The sequence below is a fragment of the Mauremys reevesii genome, linkage group 2, assembly GCF_016161935.1.
Source record: "Mauremys reevesii isolate NIE-2019 linkage group 2, ASM1616193v1, whole genome shotgun sequence".
Lineage (NCBI taxonomy): Eukaryota > Metazoa > Chordata > Testudines > Geoemydidae > Mauremys > Mauremys reevesii.
Window position 1 is genome coordinate 75,817,250 of NC_052624.1, and position 25,535 is coordinate 75,842,784.

General features: G+C 43.7%; 1 protein-coding gene across 2 annotated transcripts in view; it reads right to left on the minus strand.

The window, feature by feature from the left end:
• TRIM71 (tripartite motif containing 71) overlaps positions 1-21,869 on the minus strand; it is a 96,945-nt gene extending 75,076 nt beyond the window's left edge. Inside the window, exons 1-2 of one of the 2 annotated variants that reach the window (XM_039527241.1) lie at positions 21,854-21,869; positions 9,584-12,045 (exon numbers count right to left, since the gene is read on the minus strand). In XM_039527241.1, coding sequence (XP_039383175.1) covers positions 9,584-10,462 — 879 coding nt within the window. In that variant the 5' untranslated portion in view covers positions 10,463-12,045; positions 21,854-21,869. Of the gene's footprint in view, positions 1-9,583; positions 12,076-21,853 lie in introns of those variants that run through there. The other variant, XM_039527240.1, reaches the window with a different exon arrangement.
• Between the last annotated feature and the right edge of the window lie 3,666 nt (positions 21,870-25,535).

The following is a 25,535-nucleotide window of genomic DNA, read 5'->3' on the forward strand; positions in this document are numbered from 1 at the left end:
GGAAAAAAAAGAAAAAAAAAAACCCCTGCAACAGTTCCTGCAGTTCATCAGCATGTGTGTGCATTGTTTTTGAAAAGAGATAAGCAATGGATCTGGTAGGAAAGCAGTAACAGTAGGCTTGGAAGGATTACATATTTTTAATTGGTACTCATCAATTTCACTGTACACACAAACTGATAATAAACAAACAGAAATGTAGACCAAAAAATGCTGCTTCAGAACTTAGTCAAAATCCAGTGATGTAGACTTTTGAATTAGGCTGGTTCGAAATGGACCAGTGAATTACTAGTAAAACAGGTATGATTTGTTGAGTTTAGGATATTTACTTTGTAAATTTTGTCACGTGATGTTGACAATTTGCATTATAATGGATGTATGAAGCTTTAACTTTTTGAATCTCAGTGTGCCCCCTCCACAATTTCCTGCAACTGTGAATTTAAGAGATTTTTTTTAATTGCTTAAGAATAAGCCTCTTATCCATCAAAATAATAAAAAATAAAAAAATTGAATACTGCCAAGCCTACATAACAGCAACATAGCAAGCCATTTGAAGCTCATACACTCTTGACATTATGTAGGCTAGGAAAAAAAAAAAAAGTGTTTTTAAAATTTATTTAGCTCAAGTTAAATTTGAAACAACTTAGCTTATGTTAAACTATGCCTATACTAGGTGCTATCTGGTTGTAGTATGTCCTAGGGGGAGCCCAAGTTACGCCACACAACCAGCTGGCACAATTTTAAAAGGTGTTAAGCTGTTAATGTAGCAGATGCAGATACATTTGAGTTTTCTAGTTGTGTATGAAAACCACCTTTAAAAAGGTAAACTGTAATGCAGGGGTCGGCAACCTTTCAGAAGCGGTGTGCCGAGTCTTCATTTATTCACTCTAATTTAAGGTTTCACATGCCAGTGATACATTTTAACGTTTTTAGAAGATCTTTCTATAAGTCTATAATATATAACTAAACTATTGTTGTATGTAAAATAAGTTTTTTAAATTTAAGAAACTTAAATTAATTAAAATGCAGAACCCCCCCAGACTGGTGGCCAGGACCCGGGCAGCGTGAGTGCCACTGAAAATCAGCTCGTGTGCCGGATTCAGCACACGTGTCATAGGCTGCCTACCTCTGCTGTAATGCAATATAAGATCTAACTGCTACAGCAAAAAAACCTAACCCCCACAAAATCCACAGTTCTGACATCTCTTCATTTCTCTTTTGAAGAGAAGAAAAAAACAATTGTAAGAAAGGCATCTGAACTCACAGGTTTTAATGTTAAACAGTACTGAATCAGACAGGAGTTCAGTGTTGATATTAATGTTGCCAACTCTTGCAAATTAATTATGAGTCACACAGTTTTGGAGCCTGCAGCAGGAGCTCTTGTGAAGATGCAAAAAGCTCCTTTGCTCCTGTGATTTTCAGAGTTACTTTGAAAACAGGGGTGCACAGCTGTGGGCAAGAGACCCTGTGGAGGACCAGACCTGTCCTTGCCACTGCCCTGCCTTCATCCCTATGTAAGGAGCAGAGGGTCATGGCAGCAGGAGAAAGGGAGCTGTGGGAGGGCCCAGGGAAACAAGAATAATAAAATTACACCTAGCTACTTGCAGTTATGATTACATTAATTGTATTTTAAACATGATTTGTCATTGTATAACTGATCAAATCTATAAAAAGTAGAATATTTAAAAACATTTTACAAATACATTGTTTAAAAAACAAAGATTTTAAATAATTAATATTGTATTAAAAATAGCTTGCATACTCATGCCATACTGAAGCCCAGATAGTAGATGGTCCCTTACATCTTACACATGTACGCATCAGTCTTGATGTCACCATGCATTGTCCATCTAGCGTAGGATTTGTACTGCAAGCAAATTGGTTTTGATGAGTGTGGTAAATATGTGGCGTTGCCAACTCTTGCAAGCAACAGAATTTTAGAGGGTGCAGGAGCTGATCTCTCCACAAAATTCAGCCCCGCTGGAAGCTGGCAGTCTCTCCCCATTGCTCATTCTTTGCTCCCTCTTGGGAGAGCAAACCAGCAGCTCAGCACAGCTCCACTCCTTCTTCCCCTACTTGGAGAAACATGGACAGGACAGTGCCTCTCCTTCTGCACCCAAAGAACCCTAAGAGGAGGCGCGATGAGGCTGGGGGCTGAACTGAGAGAGAATGGCGGACACGATGAATTGCTGGTCAGGGAATGGGCAGATGTGGGGATGAGAGCTCCTGCAGCAGGGCCAAAAAAAATAAAATAAAATAAAAGCCACCTTTCCCAATACACTTGGGAGAAGAGCAACACTAACTCTCTTGCATACACCAAAACAGAATTTTTTAAAAATTCAAGAGACTAAAAAAAACCCACAATATAATTTTCTTTAACAAAACAAAGCATGATGGGGGGGGGGGGAGGCGAGAGGGGCTGACATGATTTTTGATCTCTTGAGAACTGCAGAATTTAAGCATTGCCAGAGAAGCAAAAATTTCAATATACACCAATGAGTGACTTGTACATGCATACAATATGCACATCTTCACTGTGTTTTTTGTGTAATCTATTACATACTCGCAATTTGTAGTTTAGTCTGCATACAATTTCTAGCCAGTGTTGCCAGCTTCTAAAAGAGACAGACTCGGTCTTTTAAAAAAAAACAAAAAAACAAAAAACAAAAAAACACTTATCGAAACAGTTTCAGGGACAGTTTCTTCAAGTTTTGTTTCAATGGAAACTGTCTGAAGTCATGCTTGATTAGGCAAATAAAGTAGTGATATCAGAATTTACTGACATCAGAATAATAAGATTTCCAGTTTGTTTAGTCAAAAATGCTGAGAATTACTGTCGGAATGTTTGGACAAAGACTGTATGGTGCTTGCTACCATAACAAGGAGAGCAAACTGGTCATGGTTTTTTTCTAAAAAAAACTTTTTACTAGTAAAAAGTAAGAATCTCAGTGTGATGAAGCATGAAAGAGGAAAAATTACATGTTTAAAACAAAAACAATGAGGAGCATGCATCTGAAGCAGCAGGATTTTTACCCACAAAAAGCTTATGCCCAAATAAATCTGTTAGTCTTTAAGATGCCACCGGACTCCTCATTGTTTTTGTGGATATAGACTAACAGAGCTACCCCTCTGATGTTTAAAAGACAAGATTCATTTGAAGTCACTGTACGATAGATATGAAAAGTTTGGGAGCAGAGAAACTTCTGGAAGAATCAGCAAGCAACACAGCAGTCCAATACATATCCATCTAATCCTCAGACACAGAGGATTCTTTCACAGTAATATCAGAGCACTATTCTGCAACGAGTAAAATTTGTGCATTATGTTACAAAAGTGGGCGACTGAAGATATTTACTTCAACACTTGTAAAATGAAGAGGGTTAGCACTGCTCTAAACATGTGCACTGGGAGGAGAGAGAATAGCCTACAGTGTCCTGGCTTAGTATTCTTCTATATTAAAGTACATATTGAGCAACAAACAAAAATTTGCCCCTAGTGGATTACAATCGTGTTATGTAAAATATTTCTGTTCAGGATTAAGGGCATGAGAAGATGAGCCAAATGAACTCCAGGGGTGAATTTAAAAAAAAACAAAAAACAAAACAAACAAAAAAACCACACATCACCACACTTGCGTGGATGCCCTGATTCAAAATGAAGGTGGCCTTTATGAATTAAGCTGAAGTGAACTAAAAAACAAACAAAAAAAACCCACTTTCTTCTGAAAGAGTGTTCACACAAGGGTTTAAATGCGCTTAAAAGTCACATCTTTAGTTAATTTGGAGTAACTTCCCATGTGGAAACATTGGGGAAAAGAAAGTCTTAAAATAAGGAAAAACATAATAGACTACAGAAAGTAAGGGGGGGCGGGTTCCATTGCAAATTTAAAATAGGATCTTCTGATAAACAAAAGAAAAATGGATTTTTCTGAGTAATAATCACATTGCTTTTTTTTTTTGTTTAAACGCTACTTAAGGCGCCTGTGATCAAAGAGCCAACATTGCAAAGACCTTGACTACACTGGGCTTCCCCCTCTCTCTCCCAGACCCATTTTCAGATGGAGCTGAGCCAGAGAGAGCAACAAAGCCAGTAATAATGGGGACACTAATGTAGATGGCTCCTGGCAATTGATGGTATTGTCTCTACACTAACCCGCCTATCCTTACCAGCAACACCACTGAACTCATGGTAGTAGTGATTAAAAATTTTGTGCATGAAACAAAAACAACCCTGGTGTACCGGTAGATACTCTTTAAGAGTGAGGTGTGGTTACCACTTCAATTTTGTGCTTCATGAGAATGGTTTAAGTGACAATTAGTTAGCCCTCTGCAAACCTTAGGAGACAATGGAGAGCTGAAGCATAGCCAAGATTCTGATCTGAGGTGAAGAACTTTAACAACTGTCAATTATGTGGGGGAAAAAAAAATGTAAAAGGCTCTTAAATAGCAGGCTAACTAAGGAATATCAGCTGCGCTCACTTGATAGTGATCATTGGAACCCAAACACTGAACCCCACAATGTATTATTAAAAGTTACTTCTTGAAGTAGAGCCATATTTAATAAGGATGCATCTGTGTGCAGCGCTTAGAATTATAATAATGCCCAAAACTAATATAGTTAAGAAATTCTTCAAAATTTGATATTGTTAACAAACCCAGACACTCAATTTTGCTTAATATTGGGTTTTTACATAGCACCTTTCAGCCACAAATCTCAAGGCACTTTTCAAAGCAAAGCACATTAAGCCCCTATGTGAACACTTTATTCTGAAAGAAAGTGGTTTTAGTTCACCTGTGAATTAAGCTAAACAAAGGCCACTTTACTTTTAACGAGGGCATTTACACAGGGATTTGATGCACTTTAAATTCACACCTGTAGTTAATTTGGCTTAACTTCATGTCTAGACACACCCTTAGTCCTGAACAGAAATAGTCTATGTAAACAAGATTAAAGCCCAGTTTGCTTCATTTTTCTTAAGTACATCACATTAAAACATTAAAGAAAACGGAGCTCTAAGCAATTTTCAGTGTTGCCATAAAGTCTCATTGAATTGTCAATAACTAGAGCCCTACCAAAAATCAGTCCATTTTGGTCAATTTCACGATCACAGGATTTTAAAAATAGTAAATTTAATAATTTCAGCTATTTAAATCTGAAATTTCATGGTGTTGTAATTGTAGGGGTCCTGACGCAAAAGGGAATGGTGTGGTGGTCACAAGTGTATGCGGGGGGGGGGGGGTGTTGCAGTACTGCTACCCTTACTTCTGTGCTGCTGCTAGCGGCGGCGCTGCCTTCAGAGCAGAGCGCAGCAGCACAGAAATAAGGATGACATGGTATGATATTGTCACCCTTACTTCTGTGCTGCTGCCTGCAGTGCTGGGACCTCAGTCAGCAGCTACCACCCTCTAGCTGCCCAGCTCTGAAGGCAGCACAGAAGTACAGGTGGCAATACCTCTCCCCACCCCAAAAAAATAAATAAATAAAAATAACCTTGTAATCCCCCTACAATGCCCTTTTGGGTGAGGTCCCCCAATTTGAGAAACACTGGTCTCCCCCGTGAAATCTGTATAGTGTGGTTTTTTTTTTACCTTATAAAAGACCAGATTTCACAGTCCATGATGCATTTTCCATGGCCATAAATTTGGTAGGGCCCTATCAATAACTGTATAGAAATAGTCATAGTACACAACACAGCTGTGTAGTCTTCTGTGCATCAACAGCATAGAGCAGAACAAAACCTAACTTATCTAAGGAGACCCTCCCAAACAGACCACAAGAAACTTCACGTATCTACAGTAAAAGGCTGAATGACTATGTTGATCTTGTAACTAACTTCCAGTCAAAAGGAACCTGGGTACTTCAATTCTGAAACTGAAGATGTAACTATCCATAATACTCACCTCTATCCTAACTCTAATGCATGTGTATTATTTGTTTTAAAACCACTGTTAGAGCAAGAAGATTCCAAGATGAGACTGCCACTTTAGCCTTCCTTTGGAGTTTCCTGACTTTTGTTACTTACATCATTAGCTATCTGAATGAATATTTTCTTTTTAGTGGATTGTTTAAATAGTGGCCTCCGAAGGCTGTTTTGCCATTAGAGGCTAACAAAAGTAAAAACCCTCATTTAACAATGCATTTTGTTAACATAACAATTCTCACCATTTCTCAGCCACTCTTCCCCATGCAGTACAGTTCTGCTACCATATATTTTTAGTTCTTGGTCAGTTATGTTTCTGTAGAATGATTACGAGGTTTCAACCATAGGACGGTCTTAGTATTTTCAAAGTTCTAATTATTCATTTATCAGACACCACATGTACACCAGTTAATATAGCACCACACCATCTAGCTAATCAATTAGTTGTTCAATAATGAAATGCTACACATATATTACTAATTTCATAGATCCATATTCCTACATTCGAAGCTGTAATGTAAATAAAACATTTGACATTTTACAAAGAAGTCAGAGTGAAGTTTTATAAAAGAGGAAGATCACACGAGGAGGTTCATTGCTCATGTAATAAACCTTTAAAAGTACCCCAGAAAACGTTTTTATGTAGAAAAGACATACATCTAAAATAAAAATAAGACGAATGCAAGATGGCTTACTCCTCTCTTGGAATTTAACCAAGTGGAAGCTTGAGCTCCTGAACTGCCCTTAGCTTGTTCCTGGAGAGTATGGAGCACTCACTTTGAAAGCTGTAAAACCACTCTTCTCATAGTCTTACTACATGTGGTTGTTCTTTGGTAGGAAATTGTGACAAAGAACTTTAAGAACACTTGAGAGAATGAATTTCACTACAGTTATTATCACACTTCCAATAAGTCTGGTCTAAACTAAAGCACTATGGGCCAATTTTTAAAATGAAGGAAATTATCTGGCCCTTAACGCTGAACAAGTATTGTTTCAAAGGGTAATCATCAGCTACCCCATTCTGGATTTTACACTGATAGTTATTTAGGACATCCACTAGTAGGCAGAGAGGAATTTTGCAAGCACTACAGGAGGTCCAAGTGCTAATGAGGAGATTTTTGCATTTCCTCTCATTGGCCCTCCCCCTTCTCCAAAACATGCCTTTTTAAAGCACTCATTCTATTAAATTTAAATGTTCTGTTCTTTGCTCCTCTGACAACTTTATTAAAAAAAACCTGGAACTAGAGAATAAATCAATCAGTTAGAATTGCATTGGCATAAACTCTAGTAGCCTAGCTGTCCCTACTAAATAGAACTAACACTTCCTAACACATCCAGTTTTTCAACCAATTGAAAAGATATTTATTCAGCAGCGTCCATGGAATTTTTCTGCACTCATTCAGTCTTCAGGCAGGGATCTTATCTCCAAAAGTAGTACAGAATCAACAAAAAAATAACTAGAAGGGAGTAAATCATCCTGAACAATGAAGTTAATGGAAAATTCCACTGAGGCATCATGCTAAGGAAAAGAGAGGAGTGCCATTTTCCATTTTTAAATTAAGTCAGTCCAAGCTGACACATTGCTACTATTTTAGAACAGGCATAGACATTTCAGTTGTATGCTGAAAATGTTGCCTTCAGCAAACGCCTTTAAGAAAATATAGCCACCAAAAATAATAATAATAATACAAGGAGATTATTTAAAAAAAAAGGATTAGACTAGATTAAGCAAGAGTTTGGTAATATCAAACTCCTATTATAAAGATATGGCTATAATCTTAACCAGGAGTATGTAGACAAGTATGAATACATTTGCCAAAACTGATTACTTCCTTTGAAAGTTTGTTTTTCCTGCTGCATCACATTCGCTTCTCCCAATACCTTTTAATGGTTTTCTGCTTCTACAATGGAGTATTCATAGTCTTGCTAATGCAACATCAATATCTTGTAGACAAGTCTGTCATCTTTACTGTTAAGTATCCATTTTGATGGTGTTAACTCCAGGAGTAAGATTCCTTACTGTCAAGACTTAAGTCAAATTTACTGTATTATCTAAATATTCTCTGCATTCCTACAAATCTCTCCAGATCTTTAAAAATGCAGTTCTACAGGCTATTTGGTTTTTAAACTTTTGGGGGAGAAAAGCGTATGATTCCCCATCCCTTCAAGACAGCTTACCATGTATTCTAAAATTTTGATCAGCTATAACTTGAGATTCAGAGACTCTAAGACCCTGTTTCTAATTTCACTATATGCATTTTCAAGTTCTAGGAGAAATCAATTACCCAAACCATTTAAGCCTATAAAAGCAGTTTGTGCTGTAAAAAGGATACATTCTCCACACACCCCATCCCCAACCACCCCTCTCCTCCACAAAAAAGTAAATGAGACAAGGTGGGTGAGAGAGACCAACAGAAGTTGGCCCAATAAAACTCTCTCACTCACCTTATGTCTCTAATATCCTGGGACCCACAGGGCTACAACACTGCATATTTAAAAAAAGCTATACACATTCCCCATCTCACAAGTCTAACCAGAAGGTAGAGTCACAATAATACTCCTTGCCTATGTGTACTAATTTCCCCACCACAAAAACAAAAATTTAAAAAGTGCACCACCATCTTTTGAAGTAAGCAATGGGACCCAATGACAACTTTCACCTACTTTTAGGTTAGCAAAAATAGATGTTAGTTCCCTAAAGTCAATACTTCTTCCTCTGAAATATTTATATTTACAATACCAAGTGAACTGTTAAGAACATTGGTGGGTCTTGTAGCGGTTCGGAGCCAATGAAACGATAAAAGTTTATAGATAGTGCTCTTAAACAAATCGAACAAAAAAAATGAAACCACACTCATGGGGACTAGAAACAATGAGCCCATCTCCAAGTGAAACCAAATGGAAGTGGAAGAAGGTTTAGAATTCCTCTCTTCCCCGCCCTTTGATTAAGGCAGGAGGGTGCAGTTGAGACGGGAAGCCTCCCATATAGGACAGTCTAAAGCAAACCAGCCCATTCCCCCTGCCCACCAGTAAACACGTTTCTGAGGAAGAACTTAAGGCTCATCCGGCTTTCAGGCCCATTCGGAATTGCGTTCAGAACAAGCACATCTCCTCTCCCAGTTTACCGTAGCCAGCGTTACACGAGAGACGCTTTGTTGTGACGCTGTTTCTGGTGGGAAAATGAAGCCCCTCTAACCAGCTCCCCCTCAGCCCCCTTGAGCAGTCCCGGCTAGGTTTCCACGGGCTAACAGGGCTAGCCAGCCGAAGGGAAAGGAATCAAGGGGACCCGCTGGCCGGTGCGAACAGAGTCCAGGCAAAGTAGCAGCCGGCTGCCCTGTCCGGGTGCAGGCGGAGGGAACCTGGAGCCCCAGCAGGGCTCAGGGTGGGACTCCATGGCCCCTCAGCTCTCCCCGCTGGGTAAGGGGCCCCAGGCAGAAGGGCGAGCGGGCAGCTCGGCGCAGGCGGCCGGCGCACACTTGAGCCCGGCGTTCCCCCGGGGGGGTCCTAAGGCGGCTCAGTCGGGTGAGCGCGGACAGCTCCACGAGAGCAGGGACGTGGGAGGGGGACGCGGCAGCCCCGAGGGAGTGAAATCCCGCGGGCTCCAGCCCAGCGCTGCCAAAGGCGCCGGAGCCGCCCAGAGGCGGGGGGGGGCGCGGGGGGGCTCACCTCGTCGTCGTGGTGCTGGCAGTAGCTGGCCCGGTCCGGGAAGACGGAGGCGAGGATGCTGTAGGGCGCGGCGGGGTAGGGCTGGCCGAGGGCGAGCTGGGCGGCCGGCCCGGGGGCGGCGGCGGCGGCGCTGCTGGCGCCGGGCGCTCCGCCGAAGCGCTCGATGAAGTGGTCCTTGGTGAGGCGGACGCGCTGGTGCGCCCGCACGCAGTTGTCGCACAGGTGCTCCTGGCAGTCCAGGCAGCGGGAGCTGGCCGCGTTGCCCTCGTCGCAGGAGCTGCAGCGGGGCTCGCCCTGCCGGCTGTGCGGCCGCCGGAGCAGCAGCGAGGCCGAGCCGCCCCCGCCGGAGGAGGACGGGGACTGGGCGGCCGCAGAGGCGGCGGCGGGGGACGAGCCGCTGCCGGCCGCGCGGTGCTGCTGCTGCTGCGGGCGGGGGTGGTGGTGCCGGTTGTTGCTGCCCCCGCCGCCGCCTCCCCCTCCCCGGCCGTTGTTCTTCTGCTCCTCGGCGGCGGCGGCCGCCACCACCACCACGTCCAGCAGGTTGCTGAGGAGGAAGTTGGAGGAGGGCAGCGCGTCCATGCCCGAGGGCTCCGAGATCACCACCTTCTGGTCGCAGATGGGGCAGCGCAGCTTGAGCGCGTCCCCCGCGCCCGGGTGCTGGCGCTGCGCCTCCAGGCACTGGCGGCAGAAGGCGTGCAGGCAGGGCAGGACGTGCAGGCGGCGGGACGGGGCGCAGGACGAGCCCCCCGCCGAGGAGGAGTTGGAGGTCTGCGAGGAGGAGGAGGAGGTGGAGGAGTTGGAGGAGATGGGAGCCGGCGAGCCGCACATCTCCTTGCACAGCGGGCATAGCTGGAAGTCCGCCTCGGGAAACGAAGCCATTTGCAAGCGGCCTGGCTGCCGGGGGGAGGGGGGGGACGAGCCGCGGGTGCAAGCGCCTCAGCAGCAGGGACTCATAGAGAAGCCGGGTTGTAAGTCGCTTGGCATCGATTATTAGTCGGTGGCTGCAGGGAGCCGGATCCTCGGAGCGCCTCACCCCCGAGAAGAGGTGGGGAGCGCTGGGTGCGGTTGTCCCGTTCGCTGCTGGCCAATGGAGTCTGCCTTCCCTACCCGTACTTAGCTTCCGATCCTGGTCGGCATTGGACAAATTGTATCGATTCCCCAAAACTATTCACCGGCTGACACAGAGTCTGCCTGGTTCCCCCTGGGGTCGGCACTTCTACAACGTGGTTGGTGACTCTGCTCTTCTTCAAGTGCATGGGCGCCACTCCTGTAACCTCCCCCCACCCCAATCCAGTGTGAACTGGACCTAGCGCTGCGGGAGGTTCGGCTCCGATTTCCGCAGCAGTAGGAGAATAGCGCCGGGGGGTCTGCGGGGCAAGCCCCCCTCTGACCCCGACGGGCTGCTGGGCGGCGAGGCAAAAGGCTTCCAAGTTAGCTCCTCTCGTGGGGGTGGGGAGAAAAAAAATTGTTATTGTTTTCCCCCTTTGGCGGCTCAGTCCAGCTCTAGGAGAGGCAGAGACACTGAAACACAGTGGCCAAGCAGACTCCTCCGGCTCCAGTCCTCCCCCGCCGACGCCTGCTCCACCACCGCATGACTGGGGGATGGGGATGGAGGGCGGTGTTGGTGCCGGACCCCCCCGGGAGACACTCAGGCTGGCGGGATGCAATAAAGAGAGACACCCAGCACTGCAGCAAGTCGCTTCGGTTCTCCCCAGCCCTGGATCGCTCTGAGCTGCTGCTGCCCGCACGCCCTCCCGGGCTGGCTCCTCTCCCGCTCCGGGTCAGCCCCAGACCCGCTTGCTCCAGCACGCGGTCTCCCCTCTAGACTCGCAGCCCGGGCAGGCTCGGGGTGGCTCGCACACGCTGTAGCAGCAGCAGTAGCTGCCGGGTAGAGTAGCAGCGGCAGGTCCCCGCCGGCCGCCCTGAATTATTCATGGGGGGTGTATTATATTCGCTTGCACAAATTGGAGCCGCTGTGCAATGCTATCCGAGAGTCCCACGCTCGCCCCCCTCGTCCTCTCCGGTTCTCGCTCGCCTGAGCCTCTGCAACGACTGGGATCACATTTCCTTTGTGATCTCGCCTCTTCGTGTAGTGTTATATTAAGAAACAAAAGTAAAAAAAAAAAAGCGCTTCCCCCGCAATTTGCGCAACCAAATCCTCTAGCAATTGGCACCGGGTTTGAATTAGCAACAGCGGCAGCAATAGCAATTACTCACTCAGCAGCAGCAGCAGAATCCCAAGTGATACAGATAATGTTGGATTCCAGCAGAGCCATCGCACGGGGAAGGGGGGGGGAATGGGTGGCTTCTCCCCTTCCCCTCTTTGTCGCGGTGGGGCTTGGGGTGGTTGCTTTCTCCTCAGGTTGAGTTTGAGAGCATGGCTTTTGCAGGGGCTCTGGGCAGCTCGTGCTCTGGGTACGCGCCCTCTCCTTTTCCCTCTCTCTGGACGCCTGTTATTGAAACTGATCAGAGTTCGGAATCCTTTTAATCTCCAAAGGAGCGAACTCACTTCCGCCTGAGCTCTGAGGGGGTGGCTAGGGGGAGGGGGGTTTAAAGGCAAACAGGAAACATTAACCCTCTTACTAGTGCTGGCTTTTCTGGACTGCCTCTTTCCCTAGCAGCCGTGGATTCCTGAATCTTCTAGTAATTCGCTTTTTAAGACTGCGAGGGCTGCTTATAGTATTTTAAGGCTTCTAATGCTTTGTCCGTCTTTATATTAATTAGTGCTATAACTACGAGATACGTTTATATGTACTAATTGTGATTATTTTACTTTTTGTCTTTTATACGTGTAATCATGTGATTCTCAATTGTAAAGAAGGAGCGACTTGATATTAAAAGCTATGGAGAGAACAACTATACAACTTTGATTACATTTTGAAAACATCTAATTAAAATATAGTTCAAAGCCTTAAATCACTCAGTTTAAATAACCCCTTTTGTTATGTCCTGGACAACTATTTATTGACTAAATCCCATACCTGTGGTCCAGTTTAAAATTAAAACAACAAGGAATCCTGTATCAAAATGTAAGGGGTGGGTGAAAGGATTCTAGGATTAGTATTTAAGAGCTCTTTAAGAAGATAAGTAAATATACAAAACTAGCCTTAATGTAATATGAAGATTGCACCCCCAAAAAAATTAAAGGTTTAGTGTTTTAACCAAGCTCTCAAAAGGCAGGAAATTCCAAGAGTTGAAGTTGCTGCTTCACTGTTAACTCAGCTAGATTGCTTGTCCTCTGTATATATGGTGTGCTTAATGCATCATACATGAAAAGATACATGATGTTTTACAAATAATAAGGGAAACAAAATACTGATGAGATTTAAAAAAATGAAAATGAGGTAGGGTTAGATTTAGAAATGAGCTACAAAGCCAAAAATATATAAATGAAAATATTAAGAGAGTGCTGAAACTGTCAAATCATGACATAAACAGGGTATGAAACAAACAGCTAAAAGGCAAAAGCTAATAAAATAAATGAGCAAAATAGGAAAAAGAAAAACAGGGTAAACAGATTGTAGATCATTCCCCCTCCTCTTTTAGCTCTGTCCTGCAAATATTATGCGTATGCTTTCCTTTTGTGCCAAGAAGTAAGCACATGTTTAAGTATTTGGAGAACAGGGGCTTTATTCTGTATGGTCCTGGATGCTGCAAAGAGATTTGCAAAATGAGGACCCTTTCTCTTGCACAGTCGCATTGACAAGAGCGGCACTCCCTGGGAACATAAAAGTCCACACATACAGATCAGACTATGGGAATGGGCTGTAAAGTCAATGGGACTGCTCACATGCATTAATCTATGTATAGGCATGAATGTTTACACTGCAGTACAGGATCATGGCCCTAGATTGTAATATCTTCAGAGCAGGGATTTGTCATATTTATAAAGGACTTCCTGATGCTATATACATTTATACTACATATACAAATGTCCAATGTGGTTGAATTAATACTGCAGAAGACATCCATTTTGTTGTTTGTTTGTTTTGTTTCACCCAAAGGAATAAAAGGAAAAATATTGAGCTATCAATTGTGTACAGGTTAAACACACTACAGGCTTGACCAGGAGAGATTACAAAATCATTGTGCCACAGTCAAACCTCTATTATCAGAATTCTGTTATCTGAAAGTCTGTTGTCTCCCCCAAAATTTGAACCAGCTTAGGTCTACTGGACCACCAGAGGACTCTACTACTGGGGAGCTTGTTCTGTTTAATGTAGAGCTAGTTGACTGATTCATACTGCAAGGTGCACTGGCTCACCAAACAGCTAACACTTGCTAACATGGTCACTTGGTTGCTCAGATAAGAGCTTCCACCAGCTTCCTCAGTGGATCTTGTCAGCTTCTTCATTCAGAAATAGTCATCTAATCAGACAGAATTTCCAAGGTGGACTATTTCCATGTACAGTTTACACCCATGCTTTGCACGTTGACACTATTTGGCTTTTTCAGCTAACAAACTTGAACAAAGAATTTTGCCCCTCCATGCTCCAAGTGCCTTTAATAGGGTCCCGGTGTTACACACACATTCTGTAAACTCAACACTTACAAGATCCACTGCATTTGTGCTAAACCGTATGCCTTACAGCACACTGTTTCTTCCTGTTTCAGCAACAGAGCTGTTAAACTGCTGTAAACAATTAGCTATCTACAGTGTTTCTTATGCTACAATCATCACCTTCAGAGCTGAACATCTACAATTTTTTTAAAATTGAAATTGTATCTCCCCCTCACCCTTTAAAGATCAGAGCAAGTTGCTTGTTTTGATTAAGGGTGGGTTTTTATTTTGAGTACAAAAAAAATATTGAAGTAAAGCTAAACTTAGTTTTGCATTTAGTTCTAAAAGTGGTGAGATCCACACTCCAGTATTAGCTAACTGATCATTCATACACACCTCATCTATCTGTAACTGCACAGTTAATAGCTTAATGGACTTTTCTGCTGAACATGCTTGCCCCTACATTTTTGAATCAGCAACATTTTGTTACGTTAAAAAACATTTCCTCCCCCTAATGTGTTAAATCATCTACTGTTCACTAAAACCCTCATCTTGCAAAAGGGGATGTAATAGTCTAAAGGTGATGGCTGCAGCTTAAGAACCTCCACTTTCATGGGTAGAAAACAGGATTGGAAACATTTTTCTATTTTTTCATGGGCAGGTAATTAAAATTTGCTTATGAAAATTGTCCTAATTTTCAGGCCACAATCTCATTCTCTTCTGTAAGCTAAAATGAAATATTGATGCTTCTGTGTTTGTCTAAAGATGTTTCTCTGCATTCTGCTAATTCTCTTTTAGACTATTGTGCCAGTGTTCCCCCCCCCTTTTTTTTTCTTTTTAATGTGTTTGACTCACACTTGGTCTTAAATTTTATTTTGTCCTGACTTAAATACAAATTAAAACATCATTACCAATGCTAGTCTGAGACCATGAGTTAGAATTGAAACTATGTAATAATTTATTTTGAATTAAAGTACAAATTCTAATACCTAAACAATATTAGAGTTAATGTCAGATATAGATTTCCAACTGAATGGACAACAGCACTTGTCTAGTACTCCATTTGTGCTTCTCCCCGTGCTCATCATAACTGTGTCTATGAATGTTCTGTTCCGTTCCCTTTTCAAACCGGTGGAGAATAGCATGATGGGGCTGGAAAGCAACTGCACTTGAGCTATTCACTAGAATCTGCATCACATCTTGGAGTATGCTCTTGTCAATATATGCGGAGGCTTGTTTTGATTAATGTCATCATGGAAAGCCCATGTTCTAACACTGCCATGTTACAGGACAATTATTATTGTATTCTAATACATCCTGAAAGGCAGATTACCTGCTGGTTAAAAGCTTTTGTAAACATGAATGTGCACTGCAATTTGTTGTGGATTTGGTGGTATTTAACTGTAATTTTAGAGGCAACCACTGATATAGGGAGCTCTCCTTTTCCTCCTCCTTCAACACCTATGTAAAGCAGTCCAGCTGATTGTTAATTTGTACACTGCCATACTGGACCAATTCTTATTTTAGCAACAAGACAGTATATAGAGTCAAAGCACTGAAACCATGTGAAAGGTAATTGCTGTAGCCTGGGGAATCTGATCTCTATACATCTACAAGCATACTGATTTTTGGTTTTGATTGATTTTGTTTTTGTTTTTTGCTTCTCTACCTCCAGAATGTTTACCCCTTCATATTATCTGTCCCTGGAGATAAGATTGTAGACATAAAAGGCAGGCTTGCCTTTCACTGCTTTGAGTTCTAGTATAATAGTTTCTAGCTTCTAGGAGATCCTCTCCTGGTGAATAAGTCCATCATGAAACACAATGTGCCCACAAACCTGCCTGTCTTGATCTCCTTAAGAATGCCCCTGACTCACTGTATTACAAATAAGTGACAGACAAATCATAGCTTTTTATCATTTCCTTCAATGCTATAACAACCAAATATATTTAGTGGTTAAATCCAAAATATCTGTTTCCAAAGGCCTCAGCAAGAGCTCAAAGTTGGCATCATCTTTTGGGATTTAAATAATAAAATTTGACACCATATTTCAAAATTAACTCTAAACAGGGATAATATTTTTGAGATCCAAAATAGCAAGCATATGGTTGCAGTGGATACAGTGCACAAGATCATGAAAAGTATCTGGTCTCTGCTTGGCTTGCACACCATTTGAACAACTGATAGTCCCAGCTGCACCATCTAAATCCAGCCAAACCAATTCTGGTTTGAGCTCTTTCTGGCTTGATCCTCACAACTGCTAAAGTGACTCCAGATTCCAAGTTTACTGTGTCAGCTAAGAAAGTACAAGATTTCCCCATCTGTACACTGATTCTTGCTCAGCTACATATCCATCCATGAGCAAGTACAGTAATAACTCCAACTTTCTCTATTTTTCTCTGCGATACTTCCCTAAGTGACTTTCCAGTTACCTTTATAAGCTCCAGTGGATCCTGACTTAGGGGGCACATAAATGGCAAGTGCTGCCTATGTAACATAATTCTCCTGAATCTGCAGGAACTGTCTACTCAGCATGATTTATCCAAGACTCTATGGTGGATTTAGTGGGCTTTTGGATCTGTTTGTGGGAAAGAGCTAGGCTGCAAGCTGGGGAAGAGGGATGGCTGAAGAGGCAGAGCCTTCCACCCACACCGAGTCTATGGCACTTTTGTGGAGGGTAAGTTAGCATATCCACCTTCCCCCTCTGCACCCTTCAGGGGCCAGCAGGGAGCCTGTTTCAGAATGGCCCCTGTACAAGTCATACTGACTTGGCAGAGAGGGGCCAGTCCAGAGACACAGGGCCTTCATCCAGGTGACTGATGTCTTTGTCCCTTAAAATCAACTGGCTTTAGTGATTAATCTTCCCTCTCCTCACTTCCATGGAGAGTAAAACTTTGCTCCCCTTAAGAACACGTAGGGAATTTAATGAGAAGAATCACAGAGTACGTCTACACTACGGGATTATTCCGATTTTACATAAACCGGTTTAGCAAAACAGATTGTATAAAATCGAGTGCGCGCGGCCACACTAAACACATTAAATCGGTGGTATGCGTCCACGGTCCGAGGCTAGCGTCGATTTCTGGAGCGTTGCACTGTGGGTAGCTATCCCGTAGCTATCCCATAGTTCCCGCAGCCTCCCCCGCCCCTTGGAATTTCTGGGTTGAGATCCCAGTGCCTGATGGGGCAAAAATCATTGTCGCGGGTGGTTCTGGGTACAGCCTCACCCCTCCCTCCCTGAAAGCAGCAGACAACCGTTTCGCGCCTTTTTTGCTTGGTGAACTGTGCAGACGCCATAACACAGCAAGCATGGACCCTGCTCAGCTCAATACCGCAATCGTGGCTGTTTTAAACACCTCGCGCACTCTCGTGCAGTATATGGTGAACCAGGACCTTCAAACCGAGGCGAGGAGGAGGCGGATACGGCAGTGCGGCGATGACAGTGATGAGGACGTAGACACAGAATTCTCTCAAACCGCGGGCCCCTGTGCTTTGGAGATCCTGATGGTAATGGGGCAGATTCTATCCATTGAACGCCGATTTTGGGCCCGGGAAACAAGCACTGAATGGTGGGACTGCATTGTGTTGCAGGTGTGGGACAATTCCCAGTGGCTGCGAAACTTTCGCATGCATAAGGGCACTTTCATGGAACTTTGTGACTTGCTTGTCCCTGCCCTGAAATGCCATAATACCAAGATGAGAGCAGCCCTCACAGTAGAGAAGCGAGTGGTGATAGCCCTGTGGAAGCTTGCAACGCCAGACAGCTACCGGTCAGTCGGTAATCAATTTGGAGTTGGAAAATCTACTGTGGGGGCTGCTGTGATGCAAGTAGCCAAAGCAATCACTAAGCTGCTGCTACGAAAGGTTGTGACTCTGGGAAACATGCAGGCCATAGTGGATGGCTTTGCTGCACTGGGATTCCCTAACTGTGGGGAGGCAATAGATGGAACCCATATCCCTATCTTGGCACCGGAGCACCAGGGCACCCAGTACGTAAACCGGAAGGGGTACTTTTCAATGGTGCTGCAAGCACTGGTAGATCACAAGGGACGTTTCACCAACATCCACGTGGGATGGCCAGGGAGGGTTCATGACGCTCACGTATTCAGAAGCACTACTCTGTTTAAACAGCTGCAGCAAGGGAATTACTTCCCAGACCAGAAATTAACAGTTGGGGATGTTGAAATGCCTGTCGTTATCCTGGGGGACCCAGCCTACCCTTTGAGGCCATGGCTCATGAAGCCATACACAGGCAGCCTGGACAGTGGTCAGGATCTGTTCAATTACAGGCTGAGCAAGTGCAGAATGGTGGTGGAATGTGCATTTGGCCGTTTAAAGGCACGCTGGCGCACATTACTGACTCGCTCAGACCTCAGCCCAACCAATGTCCCCTATGTTATTGCTACTTGCTGTGTGCTCCACAATCTCTGTGAGAGTAAGGGTGAGACCTTTATGGCAGGGTGGGAGGCTGAGGCAAATCACCTGGCCGCTGATTACGTGCAGCCAGACACCAGGGAGATTAGAAGAGCACACCAGGAAGTGGTGCGCATCAGAGAAGCTTTGAAAATGAGCTTCATCAATGGCCAGGGTACAGTGTGACTGCTGTGTTTGTTGATGAACACCCACCCCCCTTGATTGACCCATTCCCTGTAAGCAACTCCCCCTCCCCCTTCGAGTACAGCTTACTTATGCAAATAAAGGCACTATATTTTAAAAATCATGATTTATTTATTAATTCATTAATTCATTATAAAAAGAGGGAGAGAAGTAATGGTGTGGTTTGGTGTGGTTTGGGAGGAGGATAGGAGGGATGGAGAAGGGCAGTAAAAAAATTTCACATTAATGACAGCCTTCTGGTTGGGCTGTCCACGGGGATGGAGTGGGCGGGTGCACGGAGCCTCCCCCCACGCATTCTTACACGTCTGGGTGAGGAGGATGTGGAACATGGTGAGGGTTGAGGGTGGTTATACAGGGGCTGCAGCGGCACTCTGTGATCCTGCTGCCGTTCCTGAAGCTCCACCAGACGCCAGAGCATGTCAGTTTGATCATGCAGCAGCCCCAGAGTTGCATCCCGCCACCACTGATCTTCCTGCCGCCACCTCTGATTTTCCTGCCGGTCTTCCTGCCACCACCTCTCATCTCGGGTGTCTCTCCTGTCCTCACGTTCACTGGCATCTTTCCTGTAATTTGATACCACGTCCTTCCACTCATTCAGATGAGCTCTTCCCTTGCGTGTAACTTCCATAATATCCGAGAACATTTCATCTCGCGTCTTCTTTTTCCTCCACCTTATCTGGGCTAGCCTTTGGGATGGAGTAGGGAGGCTTGAAAAATTTGCAGCTGCATGAGGGAGAGAAGTATTTAAAAAGATACATTTTACAGAACAATGGTTATACTCTTTCACAGTGAACAGCACTATTCACTTTACATAGCACATGTGATTTCCCTACAAGGTCGCATTTTTCATTTTAATACTGAGTGCCTGCAGCTCTGGGGTTACAGATCTCACAGACACAGGTCCGGGCATCAGAATTCAGCTTGCATGCGGCCATGATAAGCCACTGTCTTTCGGCTTCTGCAGTGATTTACCCCTCCCCCCAACGCATGGCTAATACCATGCTAGCTCCCTGCTAATCAACACCCTTCCCCCCCCACTGCCTGTCTGGTAGCTTGGGGAAGATCCCCGCTGACCAAACACGAAAAAGATCATCTGCATTTCACTGCCTTGCCCAGAAACCTTCTGCAAAGGCTTCTGGAGTACCTCCAGGAGCGCTTCATCGAGATGTCCCTGGAGGATTTCCGCTCAATCCCCAGACATGTTAACAAACTTTTCTAATTAACTGTACTGTCAGCGAATGCATCCCAAGTCCTCAGGGCAAATCAATCATTAAAAAACACTTGCTTAAAAAATAATCTTTGATATTTGCAAAGGTACACTCACCAGAGGTCCCTTCCATGGCTTCATTGTCTGGGGTAGTGGGTTGGGAGGGTAATTCCGTCAGGGTGAGAAAAAGCTCCTGGCTGTTGGGGCTCACGGAGTGCTGTGTGCTCTCTGCAAGGTCGTCCTCCTCACCTTCTTCATCGTCATCTTCCCCGTCTGCATAATCCTCAACCATGGCAGAGATTACAACCCCCACCTCGGAATCCACGGACAGGGGTGGGGTACTTGTGGCGCAGCCCCCTAAAATTGCATGCAGCTCAGCGTAGAAGCGGCATGTTTTTGGCCCTGCCCCGGACCTTCCGTTTGCTTCTTTGGTTTTCTGGTAGGCTTGTCTGAGCTCCTTGACTTTCACTCTGCACTGCAGTGAGTCCCTGGTGTGGCCTTTATCCATCATAGACCTTGCAATTCTTTCAAATACTTTTTCATTTCGTCTTTTGGAACGCAGTTCTGTTAGCACTGAATCCTCTCCCCAGATAGCGATCAGATCCAGTACCTCCCGTGCAGTCCATGCTGGGGCTCTTTTTCGATTCTCAGGAGACTGCATTGTTACCTGTGCAGATGAGCTGTGCGTGGTCACCTGTGCTGATGAGCTCTCCATGCTGGGGAAGCAGGAAATGAATTTCAAAAGTTCGCGGGGCTTTTCCTGTGTATCTGGCCAGTGCATCAGAGTTCAGAATGCTGTCCAGAGTGGTCACAGTGGTGCACTGTGGGATACCGCCCGGAGGCCAATACCGTCGATTTGCGGCCACACTAATCCTATTCCAATATGTTAATCCCGATATTAGCGCTACTCCTCTCATCGGGGAGGAGTACAAAAACCGATTTAAAGAGCCATTAAAATCGATATAAGGGGCCTCTTAGTGTGGACGGGTGTGGCGTTAAATCGGTTTAACGCTCCTAAAACCGGTTTAAAAGCGTAGTGTAGACCAGGCCTCAGTTTCCTGTCTCCTGCAAGTGAACAGCCTGCATTTGTGTGTGTTCTAAAGGGCTCACTGGGCTGTAATTTCTGCATCACCTAGAGCACCTTTTTCAAACATGAAAACAACATTGGCCACCCTCTAGCTCTTCTACTACTGTGTGTGTGGTGGGAAGAGACACACACAATCTGGGAGAGAGACAGAAAATACAGATATTTTTTAATGCTTCAGAAAGTCCCTCAGAACTGTCAAATGAGTGCCATCCAGTGCTGAGAATGTATTGTGATTTAATTTCACAAGGACTTCTATCCCCTCTGTTCCCAGATATCTCTAACACTGAGTGCATTTCTGTTGTCACAATTTCCTCTTATACAACCTCTCTAATACTTACTATGTACCTGTGATCAAACTGCGCATCCTGTTAAATTGAACACCTGCACTGGCTTTAATCCCAGGTGACTGCACTGTAGCCATTACCTCTCCAAATTATGCTCAAAGCTAGGAGCTGGGGAACTCCTTAAATTCTAATCCTGGACCTATCAGTGATTTGCCTTGGGAAAATCACTTAATCCACCACAGTTTTCAAATTTGTGTGCCTAAATATAAGTATGGCTAAATTAAGATCTAGATTCCTAAATAAGTGGCCTGGTTTTCAGCTACCAACTGCTCACAGTCCCACTGACTAGATGCCATTCACAATTTATAAAATGCATACAAAAATGCCACTAGATTAATATTTAAAAGCTTCCAAGCCCATCCCCAAATAAACTTTGCCCCCTTCATATCACTCCCCCCTCACTCAACAAACATCATAGTCACCCCAAATAAGATCTCTCCCTCTATGTCAATCAACCCACATTTCAGTTCACTTCAAGAAAAGGCTGGGAGAACAGATAGGCCTTGTAACATACCATGAAAGTCAAGGAATCCAGGCTCTTGGCAGGCAGCAGGTGAGAGCAGGTTCCAGCACTGAGGGCTTATAATTGAAAATGTATTGCTGCCAGCTCCCTGCTGTTTAAAGTGCATGGGGTGGGGGGAGGGGGCGGGGAGCAGAGGTGGCTATCAACTGAAGCACTCCAAGAGATTGCAACTGCTATGGTATCCCACTTAGGGATTGCTTTCATTGCACAGTTAACTCAAGTTATAACTCAAATGTTGCCACTAACTCATCTCCTATCACACACACAAATCCTTAACTTGAGTGTGGTGGTGCTTTAAACTCAAGCTGGCTGTCCAATCAGGGGCTAAAGCAGTGAGTTAATACAACTTATCAGCTGCCAACATATCCACACACCACAATGTGAATCCAGACTAGTTCTACTAAGTGCTGCTACTCCTCCAAAGCCTTCCCACTGTTCCCTCCCACCCCAGTGTGCCCAGACTAATTCTCCCATAATGCACTGTGAAAGAATTCAGTGCAGATCAGCTTACTGCTGTGCTAACAATCCTGGGATGTGTCTCTAGAAGTCTTAGAGCCACACAGGGGTGAGTGTGGATGTAGCAACCTGAGTGTTATTTCTAGGCTTGACAGAATTTGATTTTTTTAAAATAATTTTGACATATCTATATTTATTTTCAAGTATTTGTTTCAATTTTTATCAATTTAGATTTTCAGTTGCACAAAATTGGATTGTATGTCATTTTTATTTTTTCTATTTAAATTTTCACAGTTGCAGAAAATCATGAGGGGAGAGTTAGACAATAATTATGTAATTAAAGTAGATGTTGATTCAAAGAGGGAAAGCTTTATAACCATTAAAACACAAGTTGTCAGCATCACATATCAAAATATACAAAGTAAATGTCCTTAAATCAAATTTTAATAAGTTCTAAATTTCAATTATCCTTCCACACCTAGTTATTTCACAGTCTGGCTCCTTATATTTGAGGTAGGCCAACTTGAGAGGAGTAACTTGAATGTAGAGTGAGCTAAATTAACTCTGCAGCAAAGATATACTCTTAGAGGTATAGTCTCTGAGATAATCAGGTCCAAAAGCATTTAAAGATTTATAGGTCAAAAACAACACCTTAATCTTCAACTGGAAACTAACTGGAAGCCAGTGCAGTCTAGTGCACATAAATGTAACATGCTCATTAAGTGAAATACTGCTTAATAAACAAAGAGCCACATATTGCGTTAGCTGAAGTTTCTCAGAAGTCTTCACATGTACTCTTACAGTATCAGGCTCCTGTAGAAAAAGGGGACTGAGAGAAGTTTTTGCAAGGTTGGTCTTGTAGAGTTTCCTCCAGATTCCTCTGTTTGGGGAGGGAATGGGGTGAGGTATTTACACCCATGCAAGATGCAAGGGGTTCCACCCCTGAGTCCCAGGGATCTCCAGAGGTTTTCTGGAGATACAGGGTGATCTGTGTAGAGGCCCTGGCTGTCAGTCCTCCTCCTGGCCCCTGATTCAGTTCTCTGACAGTTTGGTTCCAAAGGAGCCATGTTGCAAGGCAATCCTGCTCAGGCAGTGTCCCCTCAATACTACTTTTCCTGAGTGGGCAGCATGGTTTCCCTTTATGACAGAGGTATTTCAAAAGGAATCATATTATTCATGTACAGTACAAAACTCTTTGCATGCCCCAGAGGATGGCATGTATGATTTCCAAAACATAAGGTCCAGATCCTCAATGGGTATAAATTGGTGTAGCTCCCTTGAAGTGAATGATTTGGCCCAGGTTTTAAGCACATATGTATACACTTGTTCTTAGGGAAGATATTAAACATCTGTTTCTTGTGTTTTTAATTTCTGTGTACAGAAATGCAAACAGGAATAGTGGTATAAAATCATTCCATATTCCTATTCTGAAACACCTTGATTGGACCTGGCATGGGAGATATAACTAGGCTATTTGAAAAAACAAAGGGAAACTTTCTGAAAATGTAGGGGGCTGTAGGTATAGATTTCAGGTGCAAAAACATTAAAGAAAGACAGTGCTTCCCCATTCAAGCAAACTTTACAGCTACTGATCCAGGACATCAGCTATCTGGTCACAGCTGCAAGTTTCAATCTTGGGAAACTATAACTGATTGATTACACCATTTACAAAGAAGAACATAGCCTTTCCTTTCAAAGGAAAAATAAATTTATCTGCTGGCGTGCTATAGATTGTTTGTATCTATTTTATTTAAAAGAGAGCTGGGGTTATGTAAAATCCGACAGACCCTTTTATTATCCAGTAACTTTAAGGATAGCTGTTTGTGTGTGTGTGGGGGGGGGTTGTTTTTGAAATAAAAACAGCTAAGTAGCTTGTGAGGGCTTTACAGGAGAGAGACTGTCTTCCTCTGTGTTTTAAAAGTGCCTAGCACCTTTTGGGTGGTATTGCAAATCAGTAGTAATCATGAGGAAGGAGAGAGCTTTGAATCACAAAGCAAAATCAAATGGCAGAAGCTGCATCTCAGGAAGCTTTACAGAGACAGTGGGTATAGTGCAGGTGAAGGAAAGCAGAAAAGTAGGAAATCAGGGAAACAGATGTGACTATGCCAGGATCTGAGGATGGCGATCTCAAGATTCAGGGGAAGGATTCCCATGCTTTCCCATCTGGCAGCAAAGGAAGTTATGTGAAGTGAGGGGGCAAGGGGCCTCTTCTCTCTTTCTTCTCCATTTCTTTCTCTTCTCAATTCCCATGATGCCATGAAATATCAACTGCTGACATCAACTATATGTGCTGAATGCAGGTATTGTTTTTATTGTGCTATGCTACACTATATATAGATTAGATGCCAATCTCTGCCATTAACCAGAGAGAAGACACATGGGGAATTCACTGGGAAGTTGTGCCGTAGGCACCACATTCTTTTCCTGTATAGCAAAATAAGAGAGTATATTGTAGAACTGGATATATTCAAGGTACATTTTTTTTTGCTCTATTTAGTGAGCTGAAAAATCATTAAAGATTAATTTGCAGTGATTATTTTTATCATCAGGAAAGTAGCAGCTCTGGCCTTGTAGAGCCCTCTGCAAGAAGCTTGACAATAATTTAACAGGAATATGCAGGCAACTTCTTTTGCATTAAAATAAATGGTTATACAGTAATTCCCACAAGTTGTACATTATGCTAGGTTACATTATATAGGCCCAGATTCTATTGGATGGAAAAGCCTCACTAGGGGACTAAAGTTAGTGGAAGAAAAATCTGTGGTCTTGACCCCATTGTTTGAGGAGTGAAATTGATCAAAAACCCCATAAGATATATTGCAAAAAGCCCAAGAGCAGTAGTAGAAATTACTGAAGCCCAATAAATCCACTGTGTTTGGAGGTAGGGGTCCCCCATGCTTGCAACTGTGATGACAAAGCTGTATATCCAAATTCCATCTCAACACCACTTGAAGGAATAGTAGCATTTCAAGGCATTAAGGATTGCAGAAGTATCTTACAGTGCTCGAGCCATGTTAAGTCCCAGGATATCAGGGAGACAAGGTGGGTGAGGTAATATCTTTTATTGGACCAACTTCTGTTGGTGAGAGAGATAGAAGTTGGTCTAATAAAATATATTACCTCACTGAAGTATCTGGCAGATAATCGGTTGCACATTAAACCCTGTTGAAGTAATTTCTGCCAACATTAATTTAGATGAAGTCTTACGTAAATACTT